Raw genomic sequence first — 20510 nt, 5'->3', positions numbered from 1 at the left:
CTGCAAGGAGGAGACTCGTCCCCTCTGACTCGTCTCAGTCTCTCTTGTAATTTGGCCCTTTGAAGAAAGGGCCTTGGAGACTCTCCACTCCTCCACCCCCTCTTCACTGGAGTTATTTAGATGATCAAATTTCCCGATGTTCACAGGGAGAACATACATGTGTGTGAACATACATGTTTCAGAGTTACTGTTTGTCCATTTAAAATTTGAATTATTTTTAAAATCTTGATGCCTGACTCTGTGTGGGTGTTCATAAGGGAAACTAGAGGTTTAATAAATTCCTAACTCGGCCAAAGCAGAAGTCCGCAGTATCTGCAGTCTGTATTGGCTGTCTGCTTGCAGAGGTGAAGTGGGGAGAGAAGCATGTGTGACTGATAGGATAGTATACACCGCAGCAGAAGCCTTGGCCTGTTAAGCCATGTCATACAGAAGCCAGGTTTCCACAGTGTACTGCTGTCTGAGAGAAGAACTGAGAAAAAGAAGGGATGAAGGAGGGATGGGAGGAGAATAAAGAAACAAGACTATTCACTATTTTATTTTTTTGCATTCTTTCTTTTAAAAAAATATTGAATCCCAACGTGGGGCTGAACATGTCCAATTCCCACCCTAATTTGGAATGTCTAGTTAGCCATTTGCAACCACAGCCTCATTCATGCAAGACCCACTGCTGATTTGGGAGTGTAGACACCCACTCTTCTCCAACAAAAAACACGTGGTGTCACCAGCCTGCTTCTTCTTACATCACATCCCTCAGCCAAGCTCACATACAGTGGAGTCGGAGGAAGACCTTTCATATGTGGCTTTGGCATGCAGTCCACAGGCACCCGATTGACCAGCAGGGGGTTGTTAGAGAGGGGTGAAGAGCGTGTTAGAGGAGGCTGTTAGAGCGTGGACCCAGGGCTGTCTTATCCCAATGGGCTACGTGGGCTGCTGTCCAGGAGCCCAACACTTCAGGGGACACAGACCAAATGTGAAAATGTTAAAAGTGTTATTAATAAAATAAAGATATTTAAAGACAGGCTAAGCAATTTTTGTCCTTTTGGCATTCCAAAGTATTAGCGTGTCACCCTGAAAAAAAAATGTGGGGCTCGTTGCAATTGCTTATTTTATCCGACCTTGTCTCCTCGGTCCTTGCCTGACCTGAAAATCGATCGAAGTCCGCAATCTTCTAGGACATTCCAGCCCATTAAATTCTCTTTGAAGGAAGTAGGAGCAAGGAGCTAGGAGGTTCCGGGAGGACACTTGAGCAAGGAAACACGAGTGCATCCTATAAATGATCAACCTGTGGATCTCCCCATCTACCATTTCTGTAATTGACGAGCCCTCAAACTGATGCTTGACCAAACAAGGATGTTCCAATTTGCCTATAACGTGTTTCCTCGATTCCTATGCCCTCACATCCTTTCCTCACTTCCTTTTGCACACACGTGCACACATACACACACACACACACACACACAATGTGTTTGCATTGCTAAGGAGGATGAAACTGTGCACAGTGTACAGGGCCAAGCCTGTGCAGTATCACAAAGGCCCTGTGTATCAGCATGTCTAACACAGATGGCAGGGTTTCAGCTGTCCAGCTGAACTATAAAGGAATAGTACGTGCAATGTGAAAGTATGTGCTACCTTATCATGCTCTCATCCTATACCGAGACAGGAATATGTCAGCTACCACCCAAGTCTCTGGGCCATTCCATGATCTTTCAAGGGCCACACCCAGATCACACTCAGCTGAATTCAACAAAATTTTTATATCTCTTCAACATCACAGCAGAGCAGTCAATTCTGTCATATATCAGCGTTAATGGCTAAGCAGAGGCCCATAGAGTGGGCAGCCATCTTTACCGTTATTACTATTGCCACAGTGCCAAAGCCGGTCCAGCCCTGTCATCATCTCCTGTGACCCCCCTTTCCCTCATTTAGAAGAGCTTTCCAGCATGGGTTACAAACAAGCTCCTTGGCTTAATCAAATAAATCTGAGTACTGAGATTCTGGGGATCTGACAAGTAATTATTGATAGTCCCCATATCAGCACCCCCTACAAGTAGGGCCCCAGTGCTCTCCTTTTCAACTCATCTCATCCAGCTAAATCCTGTGTTTAGTGTTGAAAGGAAAAGCAACAATGTGACTGCCTGTGGCAAACTCTGCTCAACGTCTTTAGTCTGCAGACATCTGAAATCTACAGGCTCAGTACAGCCTGATGTTCAACAGCTTGATCTACTCCAGTTGTTTTGCTTGCATTGTCTTGTACACTTCTGTTGATATGCAATGACTATATATAGATATAGAATTTTTCATTTTTTTATTTTTTATTTTAGCTTGGTTGGGGGTCCCCAGTTCAAAAGCAGTTGAAAAAATTAAAGCCTGTGGATACTGCATTTTACAGTTCAACCAATCAGACATTCAACCATTTTGTGGGCTGCCAATCAGAAGAACTTGAGGTCAATATCAGTACAGAATAAGCACATAGTACACCAGCTCTGTTCACCAATTACATACTTAGTATCAAAAGGCAATTTTTATTATTTTCATGTGAAATTTGTCAAAGCATACACCTTTATCTTGTCTTGTAAGGGGAAAGGTGACTGCACATGGTCTGTAACACATTAATGCTAGCCTATGTAATTTCCATTTAGTAAATATAGCTGGATTTAACCAGTGTATAACTCCTGCCCCGAGTCAAGCGCTCTCATCAATATTATTTGCTAATGAAATATTATTATTTGCTAATGAAATCAGCACTATGTTCCTTTCTTTCAAGCGAAATAACCATTTGATTCAGGAACATTTACATCATTTTGTTTTGCCAACATAATCTACCTTGAAGAGCGCCGCGATTTTTAATGAAATTGTTTTTTTTTTTTTTTTTTAATTAAGTTAACTTCACGTTCATCTCTTCTCAAACAGCGCCACCTGCCGTGCGTAGTGCGACGTTTCATTACGTTGCAGAGGGGTGTGTCTTTAAACGTGATTACGCTGATCCCGACGTTCTCTGGACCCCGGACTCGTGCGAGTGGATGAAGCCACGAAATATACTTTTATTCTACACATTTGAAACGTGTTAAAGCAGGTATGTGCGAAACTGCACAAAAGCAGCGACACGTGTAACGTTTATTTGACTTCCTTCAATTCTCATATCTGCAAAACCGCCCCTTTGCACGCACGGTGTAGGTTATGCTTCGCTAGGAGGCTAGTTGGGCGTGCAAAGCGATATGATTATAGCACACACACCAATAATATTGAGCACACTGATTTACCTGAAATATTTTTCTGGACGTCTATTCAGTTCTCAGTTGCGCTGCCTTTATTTCCAAAGTAAGTACTGACTGGCAGCTTGTGTGTTATTGCATTCGCTTATATCATTACACAGTTTCAGTTAACCGCTACTGCTGATACATGTAGTCATTTGTGAACTCTTCGGGGTAGGTTACTGTATGTAATAGGCCCCTAGCAAGTTGGGAGTTAACTGTGGAGTGACAGCTATCGTGCTATTTTTGTAGCCATGCAGCTACGATTTACTGACTGACGTTTAGCTGTTGTTTAGAGGCAGAATGAAACAACTCATGTTGCGGAAACGATTCCGACAGGCCTGTGCAATAAATCGGCCGGTTTTTCCCTAGCAGAAGCAAGCAAGGCAATGGCTCTGACCCAAGTTTCGTCCAACAAATGCTGCGGGGGGTTCCAAAAGGTGTTTGAGCATAACAGGTAGGCTACGTTACAGAGCAGAGCGATAATCGGACATATTGTAGGGTCTTATTTTCACTCAGTGGTTGGAATCAGATTTCAATGATATCGATGCCTTCCAGTCACAAAAATTCCAATGCTCTGGCTTAGACAATGTACAACTCAATTTCTAGGAATCCAAAAACGCTGGACGTTCATATGCGATATTTATAGACAGTTTTAATGTATAAATGTAATATATAAATATTTATAGACATTTAACCGGTGTAATCCTCTAAATTTGGTTTATGGAAGTAATAACCGAATAGCTTGGATCTTCTGATGAATTTCTTTCAGCTCTGAATTGAAATGCAGAATGAAGTTTGGCATCTATCTCCCGCCAAAAGCGGAACGTTCGAAGTGTCCCGTGTTATACTGGCTATCCGGTGAGTTAATTCAAATTTAGCTTTCCATTGTAGCGTACGAGTTCCAGAAAGGAGAGAGAGACTGGACTACTACCTTGCTTCAAGAAGGGAAAAACCCCTGCGAAAGAGCAGTCATCCAGGGTGCATCAATGCAGAACAAAAGCTCAATGCATCATTTTGAAAATTTAAAAGGGAAAATATCTGTAGCAGTGCTGTTTAAAAAAATCCAAGACAGTCCTTGTGTTAAAGGTTAAAACACCATAAGATCTATTAAGGCTGAATGAGTACTGGATTTGTAATCATAACGGAGTACAAATTCAAACTGCAATCAAGTTTCCTCATTTATTGAAGAACTTTACGAAGGAATAATGTAACAAATTTTATTTGCGCAATAAAATATTTCAACATGTTTATAGTTAAACGGGGAGCATGAGTCTAGAGAGGTACTGAGCCTCTGTATATGATAAAATAAAGGTTCAGATGCCTGTGTTTCGGGTATGATATGAGCATGACGTTTTCATTATGAATACAGCATCAGTGTTGGATCAAATATGGACTTTTGGGCATGTATGTGTTTGTATGCAATGGCCTAATCGCGTCATTAGCCATCAACTGAATAAGTTCCCTTTAAGCAATAACTATTACGAAGGATAATGTGGCCTTGTATTTGCGGTCAAATATTCAGTGTTTGAGTTAGAGCGGGGAGCATGGTCTAGAGGACTGTTGAAATATTAACGTTCTGATGCCTGTGGTTGACATGATAGAGCAGACTTCATCATGAAAGCGCTCCCGTGCTTCTGAGCAAAATGGCCCCCATCATCGTTGCTACAATCGCCAGCCTCCCGTACGTGAGGACCAACGCCTGATGCCAGCTTGAAATTTTGCTCAGTCGCTATTGTGCCCTTACATGGAAAACCCTGATGCGTGAATGTTACACCTTCATCACAAAGTGGTCACAGAATGCTTCGAGCATGGCCTCAAATCGATGTGCCGTGAGGTACGTGAACGCTCAACATCTCCTAACAGAAGAAATCACTTGGAGTTCAAACCAATGATACAGGTACAATGAAAGAACAACAACATGGAATGACCGGTGGAAACTTTCTGGCTATAACTGGCCCCCTGCAGATATTACCAAGGAAGTAGGCAGAAACTGTTTGCAAATCACTATCATTGTTCTTTCGTTTTTCCCAGCTTACTCCACGATTGGTTGAGACCCTCTGTTTTCACCAGTAAGGTGACATCACAACTGTATTGACTGTCTTATTTCTATTTTGTTATCCCCGTTGTTTCCTGGGAAACCTGAAGGTGATCCCTGCCCTTCCTTTAGCTGTTCCTCCCTCTCTGTGCCTCCAGGTGGCTGTAACATTGAGGGTGAGGATGAGAGCTGGGACTTTGGCACGGGGGCGGGTTTCTATGTCAATGCCACCAATGAGCCCTGGAAAACCAACTACCGCATGTACGCCTATGTCACGGAGGAGGTGGGGCCTTGTCTCTGCAGTCAGCTTCCATGTCACAGTGTTACCTAGCAACCAAGATTGTGCCGAGACTCATTTGTCTGTGGGAAGTGATATCTGAGGGGTAGGTCTAACAATTAGGGAGGATGAATTTCCATCAAAACTGACATGTCAGTGGCCATATTGGTTGATGCCGATACCTCTCTGTTGTACATTAGAGAAGAAATGCTAGCCTAAAGTCTCCCCATTAATGGAAAAGGTAGCCGAGCTCAGACATGAGTTTGGGTGGTAAAAATGATAAAAACATAATAAACGAGGTTCCAGTGACTATGATTAGGCTACTTATTGAACATGCCACTTCAAACAGCCTCATAAACATATGCTTGCTTTCAGCTCTTATCAGCCAAGAACCTTTGTGTCTGTACTAAAGAGTATAAACGTGTGCATCTCTCTCACTATCTCTCCTCCTCCCCTCCCTCTTTTTCTCTCCCTCTCGCAGCTCCCTCGCCTGATCAATGCCCACTTCCCTGCTGACCCAGAGAAGATGTCCATCTCGGGCCACTCTATGGGGGGGCATGGGGCTCTGATCTGTGCCCTAAAGAATCCTGGGAAATACAAGGCAGGTCTGGTGATTGCGGTGGGAGGGGGGCAGTGGGACATGCCTCTAAAGGCCCATATTTGTGTTTTTAAAATAGAAATGTCTGTGCATGCGCCGCTCGTTTGGAGCTGTACACCCAATAGCCCCAATAGTGATGTAATCATGCCGGGATGCAGATAAATCAGTTAATCAGTGTGAATCCACCAGACATTTGTGCAGTGTGTGAAAGCAAACGTACTCACAGTGAACTAGGAGCACTCCAATTAAAAATGAACTGTGGGGGTGAGGTCTATGGAGGAACAGGTTTATCCTTTGCTACGCCCAAATATTGCTTAGGAAATTCTTCTTAAAGGAACCGTGTTTTTCACAGATACACATAGCACCCTTTCATTCCGTTTCAGTTTCTGATGAAGTTCAGTTTGTTCAAGTGCTGGCAGAAAATCCGTGGGATAAGAAAGAGCATGGCATGTCTCCTGAGATAGGACAGAGCGCGGAGGTTCCTTCAGTTTTTCATTCAGAATGCCGTATCCCCGGAGATCATAGAACCAATTTTTTTAATAACCAGCTGGGAAACATGTATTATTGCATTATTGCTTTTAGGTGACTGTTTTAATTTCAAGGTCTTGCAGTTTTTAGTTTTATTTTACATCATCCTGTTTTTTTTATTTTTGAGTTACTGCAAAGTTTATTTTTTTTCTCTATTCACTTTAGGCTACCAAATTACGTATGGCAGATATTGGGTATGTTAAAGCACTGTTATTGTTATTGTTATCATATTGCTAATGCGTGCTCTTTCCTTTCTCCCGCCAGGCTGTCTCTGCCTTCGCCCCCATCTGTAACCCCATGCAGTGCGCCTGGGGCCAGAAGGCCTTCGGTGGATACCTGGGGTCTGAGAAGACCGCTTGGGAGGTAGGGAGACCAGCGGAGGGCGTTACAACACTGAGGCAGACTCACCAGTGCATTTGGACATTAGGAAATAATTCAGCTGGGGATACAAATCGGTTTAACAAACAAAAACAAACTACATTGGATGAGGAGAACAGGCCGTTCATCCCTTCTAGAGGCATAATTTCGCCAGCCATCTAGAGCAGTGGTATTCACTCTTGCCCAGAGAGAGGTGGCTGTTAAAGCTACAGTTGGTAGCTTTCTCAACAGCTGCAAAGTTGTAAAAACATCTTGAAAATCAAAACATTAGCTAGCATAAAACATTAACACTAGCTACAACTCCTTGACAAGCAGGATTATAGACTGGCATAGATAACTAACGCTACACTAAAAATATTAGCTCCAAGAGTCCCGGTGAAACAACGGAATCAATGTTGCAGAGCTCACCGATAACGCAATAAAACATTTTCCATTTAGTCACCCTGTTTGGTAGCTAATGAAGTGATAGCTAACATTAGCAAAATATTTTTATACATGTCAATTGTTGAACAAGGCTCCCCTCTGACCCAGACTAACAGTTACCTGATACCCCTATCCCAAATTCGGTACTCCGCGGGATGTTTTATAATGCTGTCTGCTGTTAGAAAGGTCCGATTGTAAAACATCCAGCAAGGCTTTCTGACACACCTAACCTGAATTGCTTCAGTAAATACCTGGCTGCATAAATGTATTGTATGTAAGCTGGCATTTTGGTTATTTTGCGGCAGGCTTACGATGCCACGGTTCTGGCCGGCTCCTACTCCGGTCCCCAGCTAGACATCCTCATTGACCAGGGTCGTGACGACCAGTTCCTCTCTGCTGGACAGCTGCTGCCAGACAACCTGATTGCTGCCTGCACTGAGAAGAAGATCCCTGTGGTTTTCCGTCTGCAGCAGGTGAGAGCTGCCCCCTGGTGGCAGAGCAATGGAATAGCCACAATTGTGCTTTCCCCAGGTGGTGGAGGGAGAATGTTTCAAAATCCAATGCTATAAGCAATAGCCTGGTTGTATTAACTAGAATGAATTATGCATCACACCAGTGCACCTCTTTCTGTTTTTTTCTGCACTGTTTTTGATGTAGGAAACAGCGTCTACATTTATATTTTTGGGTAGAATTACCCTTTAAAGTGTTAGCAATTGTGTTATAGTGAGTACTTACGTGTATGGTTGAGCATTCAGAAATGTTTTATAAAAATCAAGAATCTTAGCCTCACTGCTCTTGTTGATGAAATAATTTGGCTTTACCACTAGCTTTGGATTTCCAAATGATTAACTACCCATTATTTCTGGGGGAATCCGATGAGAGGACATTACATGAAATCCCACTCATCAGTATTTACTGTATAATAGAAATGTGTATAATAGGAGTTTAATATTATTATTTTGTTCTCTAGGGCTACGATCACAGCTACTTTTTCATCTACTCCTTTATCAACGATCACATCAAGCACCACAGCAAGTACCTGAACGCGTGATGTCACGCTCATGTGACAGCAGTGCTGGCCTTCTAAGTGCCTTCATTGCACAGTCCATCTCCATGACACTGATTGCAACATCATTGGTTCAGTGGCAGTGCCAGAGTTTGAGGGGCTAGTGATGGGCATTAAGGGCTCTAGAATGCACTCTACCTGGCCCATGGCTGAATTTTCTAATTAACTGAACTCTGGCCAATCCGATTGCTTATTTGCTGAGCATAGTGATTTGATTGTATGGAAATTGGCAAAATCACCACTAGAATTGCCTGGCAATTATGTGCTCCTAAATAAAACTTTGTGATTGGTTAATATTGTGTGGTGTCATTTTCGTTTTGTGCTGCTGATTGGTTGGTATGTGTAATACAAGACCAGGGCACAGCTGGTTGTTCTGGTGACTAGTGCCAAAGAAATTTGAGGTCAGGGTGATCCTTTGATGTTCAGAAAACGGAAACGACAACATTTTCGCTTTATACAAACAATGGATTTACTGTTACATTAATATTTCCTCTGCAGTTATTTACAGTCATTAAGGCAAAGAATGAACATGCATTTTAAATCACAAGTCCTTATAAAACAGAAAAAAAGTCACAGGAATAAAATGTATAACAAAATATCAAACAGTATTTATTTTACAGTTACAATTGAAGCATACGTTTTAAAACCCTTAATTTAAAAAAATAACATTCATTCCACCTATGAAGATCCACAGTCCAAATATAATATTTATGCAACTCATGAAACAAGAAAAATGCATTTAAGCAAATGACTAAACCTTGCGCTCCAAAAATGTCCAAACGAGTCAGTGTGTTTCTCGAAACGGTTGCAAACAAAAAGCCTGCACTCAAATTGAAAATATTTAAATCATAAAAAACATCTTGGCAGAATTATGCTACAGTGTACTTAATCAGTTTTGGACACACATCCTTCTATAAATATCATTTCTTATTGAGCTCTTTTAAGTTAGTGTTTTTATTCCTTCCGGCTTGAATGAAGCTCATCTCCCAAAAGCAGGACTGAGGCTGCTTTTGGGAGACGAGCTTAGTGACCTCTCTCACTTACCCTCAACCTTTTTCCTCCTCCACTGCTGAACTCTTTTGCCTTTTAAACAAAGCACATTTTACAAAACTGTTACGGACTATTTAACTGTTAATTAGCGAGGCTCCTGTATTGTGGGAATGTGGAAGTGTCATCCTCTCTGTGAGACTGAGTATACGAGACACTCCCTCATACGTAATGACAGTACTTTGCTTCAACACTAGGTGGTGCCAGTGGAAATTCTGGTTTTGTTAGAACTGACATGGAAATGCACATTAACATTGTACCCCTTTGATTAATGTTGTTGGACTGTTTTGTAAAACCTGATTCCAAATCTATGACCAAATTGTCAGCAAAAATAGGTGGTAATAATTGTGATGCTGTAAGAATTTGTGCAAGTTAGTAATAATGAAATGAACATAATTTGTTCTAAAAACAATTTACTTGCACAAACCCTCATCACATTACAAGACCATTTCACCATTATCCATTTAACCTAAATCATAGATAATTATTTCAACATATAGTATAGTTTTTTTTTAAACTCATACTTTTCCACAATGGACTGAGCAATGCCTTATTCAGTGTGTTCTATAAAGGTAAATAGATTTTTACTCTCCTATCAGTGTTATTTAAAAATAAGTTTCTTTATTTCTTTATTTTTGGCAACTAACAAATCAGTTTTGTGAAAAGATTAGCTGCTGAATCTCAAGAGTGGTTTAAGCTATATTTATAAGCATCTCTACACAGTAAGATCACACACCCCAATTCCCCACAAGCGTACAAGCACACAGACATGTACATGCACTCTCACTCTCTGTCACACTCATACTGCAGTCTTGTTATTTCTGAATGGTCTGCTGTCTCTGTGGAAAAACAGATACATTATGTGCACATGCAGCAATCAGTTACTGAAAATTCCCCCTCTCACCCGCACATGGGTCACACAAACTGAGGTACACGTATCTTCCATCTCATGCAAAACTTCCAGATATTCTGTGCAAATGGTGGGTAGTTTTAATTAAGCAGCTGTACTGTACTACCCTGCAGGAATGTCCGGTCTTACTGCGGAAGTCAAGCAGGGCTGGGCTGGATTAGTATTAGGGTGGGAGATGTGGGAACCGTGTTGCTGGGACCACAGACGATGGCCTTCTCTCTGTTCTAATCATTAGTGATCCTGTGACCCTTACTGCCAAAATGTAGTGTTGGACATGTCAGTGATGTCGATGTGCGATTAAAGTTTTACACATGTTAATGCTGTGTTTATGCTGAACACATGCCAGCATCGGGCTCTGGATGCACTTTGATAAACCCTGGCAGAAATTGCGCAAAACCATTAACATGAACATTGATAAGTGATTTGTGAGTAGGATGTCAGATGGGAACTCCCTGTCCACCTACTTTATTCAGCTGCTCATAGACTGCTGTTTGGACAGTAACAGTAGGCTGGTCCAGCTAATAAAATACTAACGTGCAAACTCCTGCTTTACCCTCTCTTTCTCTCTCTCTCTCTCTCACACACACACACACACACACACACAAAGACCCTGACATATGTAATCCCACATAGACACAATGACATAAAAATAAGAAAAAATATTTGCAAACAACTACCCCTCCCCACACTCCCCTGAACAGAACACCACAACACCACTGTAGTTTAAGTCCAGAAGCACACAAATCCACTCCTAACGAAAACATAACTTTCTCTCAGCACTGTACTTGATGTCTGAGCATCTCTGAAAGATTGTTACGTGCTGGGGGCCAAAAGAATTAAAAACATTTAACCTCACAGAAAAAAAAACAACTATCAAAATATATTAACTTGTATTCTACAAAAAAAGGGGTTTCTTACATTGTATACAGTAGCTACATCATTCATCTTGTTGGATGAATTTACAATAAATAAATATAAATATAATTAAGGAAGATCTGAGAAATATACAGGATTCATTATGGTCATAAACATGAGGCCAGTATAGAGGACATTTCTCTCTGTTATACCAGAAACTACACTCTAGATCCAAGTTAAATCTGAAACAATTGACAGTGAGTGCTTGAACATGTTACCAATATACTATTATGTGGGGGGGGGAATACAGTCCCTTAAAAGCAAAAATGTTTTCGGAAGCACACATTAATTCACTTTGACTAAAGGCATTTCAGTAAAACACTTTTCCTGTGCATCTCTGCCTGTTATGCTCTCAGGTGAACAGGGCCTGTCTGATGCATGTCTCGTCCACCAGAGCTTGGACGGTGATGCACACTTTTCCCAAGCCTTTCTCCTCAAGAATGTGATGGGGCAGACACAACTTGTCCTATAGCAAAGGGGGAAAGACAGACAGACAGCAAAAGAGAGAGACGGGGAGGAGAAAGATGTAGATGGAGAGGGCAGTACAGAGAACATCATACATATGGTAATCATAAAAATCATACATATGGTACAAGCAACAAGAACCATGAGAACATAAACTGTGTGTGTGTGGGTGTGTGCATGCATGTGTGTAGGTGTGCAGGTGTGAGAGAGACCGATAATAGCCATAGAGCGCCTGTGGCCATACCAATACCTGTCACAATGTCCCAGAGATATAAAGCACCTGAAAACTATTGTGTGACTAATTTAGGTCAGACAAACAAATACCCACCATTAGTGCAGCCCCTCTGTGGTGTCTTTTTTCATTAAAACAAACTGAGTGTGTTGCAGGCACAGCTGTTAGCCTAATGAGGCTAGTCAGGGCCAGCCACGCTGCATAGTCCCTCTGTGCTTTTCCTGCTCGCACAACAAACCCCTGCAGCGCACATTGCGAACACAGGCGCCCTGCAGTGGATATTGTGAACACCAGCGCCCTCCGGTGGACATTATGAACACAAGCGCCCTCCGGTGGACATTATGAACATAAGCGCCCTCTGGAGGACATTGTGAACATAAGCGCCCTCCGGTGGACATTATGAACACAAGCGCCTTGCAGTGGATATTGTGAACACAGGCCCCTGTTTGACCTGGCCTCACTTGCCCTTTCACATTTTCTTTACACAAAAGACCAGAAACTTCAAACACCAGGCTTAATGTTCCTGCCCTTTCTTTATAAAAGCAACCAATTTTAGCCCTAAAAAGCACTGGAGTTACAGTACAAGACAATGGTCATTTTAAATATAATAAATGCATAAATAAAACCCAGCATCTAATTCACGAATACTCAGCTTTGCTTGTGATTGTGACATAATGATGGAAAATTAATAAATCGAGTACAGTAGGGGCTCCCAAACTTTCGTCCATGATCTACTTAGTGATGATACCCTCTCCTTATTAAGGTGCAGCCTGACATAAGTTCAAATACTGATTTGTTTTTAAATACATTCATTAAATATATGTCATATACTTTGTCCATGCACTGCATGGGCAGTGTTTGGTGTCACTGGTGTGAATACCTGTGGAAAGGGTATTATATAGATTAAATTATCCACCATTGGATCCCTACCCACAGTTTTGGTTGGTTGTAGTTCAGTCGCAGCAGAAGAGAATAACTGTACACAGACCAACTCAAAATAAAGCTAAGATGGAGTACAAATGCAAAGTTACCATTTATTCACTGTGCAATTTAAAGTATCCAGATATACAATCATAAAAAATACCAGTATCACAAAAAGGTTCTGTGCTGATTGTGGGTTAAGCTGAAATGGAGCAGGTGGACTGATAGCATAAAATTACCAGGTTGACATGGCAACAAGTCGAGCATCTGGTGTGGCTACCAGCATTTAAAGGGTAACCAATCAAATGTAAAAAAAAAAAAAAAAGAGGTAAAGTGTTCCACCTCCAGGGTCACATCTGGGGCATCATGCTGAGTAGATTCTGCACACATTGTGTATTCATTACACAGCTTAATACTGGGATCCCCAAATTTGGTTTCTTGAAGTTGTGAGGTCCTTGGCAGAAATACATATTTTCCACTTAAGAATAATGCTAAAGCTTATATTTCTATATTCATAAATAACACAATTTGACTTCCAACTTTGGACATAAGATAAACTTGTTTTACAATAAAGCCTGTTTTACACATCCTTGTTAATAATTATCATGACCACTGTAATCTATCACATATTTATATCATACAAAATACATAGATATACAGATGGTATTTGTTAGACATGCTTCTATGGCCAAGTGTGTAAAAGTGCCATTGTACTACAGCCTGTAAGTGGTGTTGGCTAAAAATGTCAAACAAATGGTAAATGGACTGCATTTATATAGCGCTTTTATCCAAAGCACTTTACAATTGATGCCTCTCATTCACCAGAGCAGTTAGGGGTTAGGTGTCTTGCTCAAGGACACTTTGACATGCCCAGGGCGGGGTTTGAACCGGCAACCCTCCGACTGCCAGACAATCGGTCTTACCTCCTGAGCTATGTCGCCTCAAACACTAAGCATTTTTTTGAAGTAGGTAGCCATAGGCATAGTGTAGTACATATTTGAGGTCCTTGTTATGGAACAGAGGGTGGGGAACCTTGGTCTAATGTACAATACCAGACAGCGAAATGAGAGATTTCCAGATCAGTTCGTTTCTGTTGTCTGTGCTGGAAAACGTAATTCACGCCGCATGACGGCCAAAAATGAGAACAAACGCCGAGTCGTTTCTGTTCACAGCCTGTGGAGACCGAGTTGACACTGCGTGTCTGTGGGAGAGTTCTCATCCTGCTTCAGCACGGACTCATTGGAGAGACAGGGCTGCCTTACTGTACACGGTGCAGTCCGAACGACTGAAAACACTCGCATTTACGACGAGGAGCGTGGGAGTGTTCTGCAGCATACATTCACAATATCTAAGCCCTTTATATGTACTCTCAGTCATTAATTATGTACAGCAGCTAAGACCCTCTCATTTATCAGTCATTTAGCTATCAAATTTTGTAACACTGCAACATTGTACAATTAAAAAATCTATATAAAAAAGTCTTCATAAAAAGGAAATTATAATTGGCGCAGAGCTAACAGTACAAAACAGGACTGAATACGGGTGTGAGCTCATGAACATCCCCTGTCCAGAACCCCTAATATTCTGGTAAGATAAGTGACTTCGTGAGGATAGGAAGTGAACATGGGATTCTGGGACAGTGAGGATCAGAACAAGTAAATTATCTCCTGCGTCATGCCCAGTCATTGCACCTCTTTACACTAACCTACATGTGCATCTGCATGTGCAAAATATCACCCACTTTACTTACTCTTAGGATTAGACAGCAAAACGCTAAGATTATATTGAACAGAATCTATTATCCATTATAAAAAAGAGATGTAATTCCTTTAGATTTAAGTTGTAAATGTGCAACAATGAGACCATACATTATTATTGGATCTGTGCCCCACCATTTGGGCCAGCCATTTACTTTTGTGCCATATTTTGGAGGGATTCAGTGAACCATATCACATTCATTCTGAAAATCTAAGTAAAGTACATCTAATCTGTTAATCTGTTAATCTGCGTTATTATATGAACTGAGAACAGAACCTGTTGAATTCTAATTATTTATTTTGTAATGAATTAATGGAACCTGTGAATATGATTTCTTTAACAAGTAAACTGGCCAATAAGAAGTGCAAATGTATGTTTACATGTCTTTGCATGCATAAGTGTAGAGACCATGTTCTTATCGTGTAAATATACATAAATAAAGCTTAGTATCTAAATGCAAGGTGTGTGCATGTGTGCACACATAGGTGCACATGGTACATTCCTGTCTCTCCCAAATGAATTGCTAACACCCTCCTCCCGTTGCCGCTACCTTGTTACAACCTTACAGCAATGCTGGGGCAGGGGGAAAAAGAAGAGAAGACAAGAGAGAGAAGGAGGAGTACTGGCGGCAGACACCACCTGCAGGGGCAGTGTGATGTTAGCTCACTAGCTCACTCAGACTGTACACCACAAACAGCAGGATCAGACAGAAAAGGTGCAAGAGGCTGGAGCCAATCAGATCCCAGAATTGCCAGGCAGGGGGCGGGGCCTGTGTGGCGGTGACTGCCCCCACGCTCCCGACCCCGCCCTCCCCAACAGCTTCAAGTGCCACCAGGGCGTGGACGGTGTTCCGGACGGGCCGCAGGTTCGACTGCAGGACGTCGTACGCTGAGCACAGGGCCGACTGCGGCAGTCGGGGCAGAGAGGAGGAAGAGGAGGAAGAAGAGGAGGAAGATGAAGGAGAGTAGCCGTCAGCAGACAGAGGGGGAAAAAACAAGACAGGAGATTAAAACACTGGGGGGGGGGGGCTTCAATGAGCCCCAGAGTAAAGGTAGAGGCAATATCACCGAAGAGATGCCAACAGCTGCTTTTTGAAAGAGAGAAGACATAAACGCAGAATTCTCTGGGCCTAGCAATGCCCATCCTTCCTTTTTTTTTTACAGTGAAAAGCTAGTGGGAGCAATATTACCTCTACCTCTGTTTTGCTCCCAGTATAGAATGTCTAACTTTCGTGTGTTCATGCTTATTGCTGCAATCTCCACTGTCAATTCAGAAGCTCTCTGAAACAACCAATTTTAGTGACTGCTTAGGTTCACATTGCAGTCCACAAGTTAAGCTCACAGACATAGAGAAGGACAGGTTAATGTGGAGTTTGAGCAGCCTACCTGTGGATGCCCAGATGAGGTGGCCCTGGCATGTGACAAGATCTCAACATCTTGCCAACTGAAATGCCTCAGTGTTTAACTGGCTATGGCCAGTTATTATGCATCGCCTCTTTGGGGAGCCGTACCATGCCATGAGACCAATTCACAGTAGAACTGAGCCTTAACAGGATGAGTTACCCAGCAACACTCCTACGTTACACACCTGAGTACAGGTGTAAGCTGACTCAGTGTTTGCTCTGAGCAATTGGCAAGCAACTGCAGCTTAGCTTCCTATAAACGGATGAACAGTCACTAGTCGCAGCTCCAAAGCTGCTTGCTCTTCGTTTACTTTTATATTTTACTTTTTGACCATGTTTTCACATTATTCAATTGGCTGCTATTTCTTAACAACTAGCATTAGAACTCTGGTGCTATGCAACTGTAAAGGCTCTGTACATTATGTAAGGGTGAGGAACTGAGCAGGATGACAAATATTTACAAGAAATTTCACAACTGTCAAATTCTCTAGAAAGTTTGGGGCATTAAAAAAAAAACATCTCTCTTTCAGAAAGCAAGGGATGCCATGGAAACATGTAAGGGTGGGGGTGGTGGGGAGTGGGGTGGTTTCTGTGAGCGACAAGAAGCCAGGCTGTCATATGCAGCACTACACAGGTGTGCACGGAGACATCTAGAAGCTGTGCTGAGGCTAGGACCAAGCAGGAGGAAGCAAGGCAATTTAAGCTGAGCACAAAAACTCTCATACATATACCAACTGTGGGAAAACACTGTACACAGTGACCGGCAAAGCAGAGGGCAGTCTACATTAACAGCAAAGCTACAGTCCAGTCTACAGTATCAGCATTGCTACAGCACAGTCTACAGTTACAAGGACGCTACAGCAGTCTACAGTGAAAGCTAGGCTCCCGTCAGACAAGCTCCTGGACAAAATCATTAGTCCCAGCAGGGTGGCCAGATTGACCTAATTCACAGCCCTGCATTAATCACCAGCCACACTTTACACAGTTTAATGGAGGCGGACGCTCAGTGATGAACTGCCTGTCACTCTTTGTTAACAGCATTCATGTCTGTCATTCTCCATTTATCTCTATGGAGGATGTTGTGAAGGACTATTACAGGTGAAGCTGTTCAGTCCTCAGTCTGCGCACCCTTTACTCTTTTCAAAGGGAAAAGTCACCATCACTAATAATCTATGTGGAACTGGGAAAGGCCACATGTTCCTGACTCTTCTCAGGTTAGTAGTTAAAGGGGAACTCTTATTTGTAGCATGCAATACTGTAGCCCATAACACAGAAAATGTGCAGAACTGAAAACAAGACTCTAGACAAACTTTCACTTGTGTATTAAGTACTGTGGTCATGACTTCAGAAATATAAAGACAAGAAAATATTTGTCACCATTACACAGCATTCTCCTATTTATAGTCCAATGACATCATCACTTCAAACGGTCTTTAGCAGATACAGATGAAAGATTTGATTCTGATAGATGAAATACAGGTGACATCAATTATTCTGTCTAACAAGGTAAGACAGGAGAGATCAAATTAGGATTCGTTTGGAGTTCCCCTGTAACACCTGCTTTATGGGCCTGTCTTCCTCTTCCCACAGGAAAAGCTAAGGTGCGAACAAAAGGAGGACACGCCAAGTGGAGGGGGTGGTTTCCGAATAGACAAAACTCACTGGCCTGCGAAAAAAATCACCAGGACCTTCCTGTTGTTAACGATTAGTTAGCGCCTGATATGGATATCTGCTAGGGGTTAGACTATTATGACTAGGTCTAAAAAAAAACCAGACTCCCATAAAAAAATGGACCCATAATTCATTTGCAATGCATTTAAGCACTGTGTGTTTACTGAAATTGCCAATACTACAATTTTCTTATGCTTCTCATTTGTTCTGAAGAACAAAAGGTTCCTTTCAATACAGTGGAAATGTTGGAGAGCCAAGAAATGCTGACAGAAATACAGAAACGCACCTCCTCATAAATGTTTTAGTTGGTCTTTAAGATTTGGGCCATCTTATACCTTTCAGATGTTCCTTATAACTCTCTGTGAGATATTATTAACCATAATGACCGGATAGTCCTGTTGATTGTGGATCTATTCATAGACCTTTTATGAATGACCTTCATTAGAACATAGCCAAAAATAAACTGCCATTCCCAAGGAGCTGAGCACCATTAGAACTTCCTGTATCACAGCAAGCCCAAAATCACATGTCTAAACCCCCACCTTTTATATCAGTACAACACATACTTCCAGTTCGCATTTTCTTAAACTTTATCATGATTCAAGAAACAATGACAAACCCTAAAAAGGGGAAGTCCGATCGGTCATCTGGTTTTAAAAAGGCCCGTGTTGGCAATGCTTGTGGCGCAGGCCGCAGATTGGCTGACTTGAGCGATAAGCAAGATAAGCAATGTGGGTAGTCTGATCCCTGCCTTGCCACGTTCTCAGCTGTGGTCCCTTCTCTACCAGTTGCTCTCACTGCTTTTTACCTGTCTAAATAAAACAAAAACTATGAAAGGAGGGTGCTCTCTTTTATTTAGAATAGATGTGCTGGTGCTGGGGAAAGCGCATGTCTCTGTGTCCTGTGATTTCTCTGCTTTGCAGCTGGGGCATATGATGTGCTCTGCAAAATACAGTAGCTAAGGACAGGCAGTGTTTCAAATAAATGACTGTAATACATGTATTTACATATATATTTTATATGAAATATGGGTTTCTCGGCTATTTTTTATATGGTTTTCCTCTGTGCCACCTACTAAGCCCTATGCCTCAATTAATTTGATGGTTGCTTGTAGATACACTTTTCATTTGGAATTTGGCATTTCGTAACATATGTTAGTGTATTTTGCCCATCCAGGGCTGTGGCATAAAAAGAATCCATACATGGTCACATCCCACCAGAAGCATCTGCTCTGGCAGGAGCCCAGTCTGAAACAGGTCTGACCCAGGACAAAGAATGTCTGACCAAGGAATTATCTGGAAAGCCTGAGCCATGGGATGGAAATGGAATTGGCGGGATGAGGTCATCATTCTGGGAGTGGGATCAGGCTAGTGCTGGGATCAAACACTTGAGACTAACTGGCCAATTTGGTCCAGGCCTTTTTAGGATTCTGGTCATGCCTGCCACCCTGATATACCCCTCTACACACCCAAAAGAGACAGCATCATTTTGAGTGGATTTTGGGTCTAATTTGCCACCTAGATGGTCCAACATAGTTCTTCCAGCACTAGCATCTCCAAAGCACCCCAAAAGTATCTTGGCTATAGTGCTATCTCTACAGTAGACGTGTTACTGAACTTGGATCAGGTAACAGCACCACAATTCTAATCCCACAAAATGGGAGCAACTGAAGCTGGGTCAGTATTGTGTTTCCTATCTACAGGAAGTATGTCACTAACCTCAGGGACGCCCAGCTTTCTGCAGGCTTCCAGGAAGTTCTCTACATTCCTCCGACACTTGGCCATGCTCAGTTTGGGCTGGTTTTGGGGTCGGGGTGGGTCACAAGGTCACAACGTCGCAAAGTAAAAAGGAAAGAAAACCATAAAGTCAATTTGACAGTCTTAAAAATATACAACTGTATTCTGTAATCAACAACTGGACCTGTATCAAGAGGGCAACATAACCGGAACATATGCATCCCAGAGGTAGGCTGTGAACCACTATTCAGAGACAAGAAGGAAGCTTAAAATCCTGAGTCAGGTGCTTCAGACAGCTTGGACATCGCAGTCTCTATATTGTTTTTAATACAATACAATTTAACTCCTTTGTTAAGAGCAAAGGTGTACAACTCCATTACTAGAGGGCCAGTGCCTCATTTATAAAATGTTTTACGCACAGATACGATCCTAAAATGAATTTATTTGACATTAAAATCAAATCATTATTAATATTATTATTATTATTATTATTATTATTATTATTATTATTATTATTATTATTATTAATAATAATAATAATAATAATAATAAGCAATATTGTTATGGTTTCCAAACTTAAAATCAACGTGCATTTAAAAAGAAATGCTAAATCGTTCAAAGCTATATTAAGAGTGAGCAACAGAAGGCTTGTATGGATGGCTGCCAATGACATCTCCATTATAATAAAATAATAGCAAAAAATATTAAGCTCAGCAATACTGAAATGTATAAATATTGCTGCAAACCGAAATCCTGCAAGAAATCATCCTTGTGAGCAATGCAGTGAGCGTGCCGGCAATGCCAGGAGCATTTAAGAGCTGCAGTGGGCTGTTTCTGCATGACAGGACTCTGAAGAGAGACAGCAGCTCTCTCTTGCAGGGCATTGTGGGTCGC

At 41.8% G+C, this 20510-nt stretch overlaps 2 protein-coding genes across 8 annotated transcripts in view; one reads left to right on the top strand and one right to left on the bottom strand.

The window, feature by feature from the left end:
- The first annotated feature begins 4897 nt into the window (after positions 1-4897).
- Positions 4898-8853, top strand: esd (esterase D/formylglutathione hydrolase). The gene is made up of 7 exons (XM_064329822.1): positions 4898-4935; positions 5220-5233; positions 5400-5572; positions 6048-6167; positions 6957-7055; positions 7799-7966; positions 8464-8853. The coding sequence occupies exons 1-7, from the start codon at positions 4898-4900 to the stop codon at positions 8542-8544; spliced, it is 693 nt and encodes a 230-aa protein (XP_064185892.1). The 3' UTR covers positions 8545-8853.
- Positions 8854-9003: 150 nt separating this feature from the next.
- Positions 9004-20510, bottom strand: part of LOC135250951 (leucine-rich repeat and calponin homology domain-containing protein 1-like) — a 63742-nt gene continuing 52235 nt past the window's right edge. For 4 of the 7 annotated variants that reach the window (XM_064327819.1, XM_064327820.1, XM_064327823.1 and 1 more), the window contains 2 exons: positions 19599-19676; positions 9004-15711 (listed from right to left, as the gene is read on the bottom strand). In XM_064327819.1, coding sequence (XP_064183889.1) covers positions 15466-15711; positions 19599-19676 — 324 coding nt within the window. In that variant the 3' untranslated portion in view covers positions 9004-15465. The remainder of the gene's footprint in view (positions 15712-19598; positions 19677-20510) is intronic. The other 3 variants (XM_064327825.1, XM_064327822.1, XR_010329047.1) reach the window with 2 other exon arrangements.

This window comes from Anguilla rostrata, chromosome 3 (assembly GCF_018555375.3).
Source record: "Anguilla rostrata isolate EN2019 chromosome 3, ASM1855537v3, whole genome shotgun sequence".
In the NCBI taxonomy this organism is placed as follows: Eukaryota; Metazoa; Chordata; class Actinopteri; order Anguilliformes; family Anguillidae; genus Anguilla; species Anguilla rostrata.
This window is presented reverse-complemented; position numbering and strand designations above follow the sequence as displayed.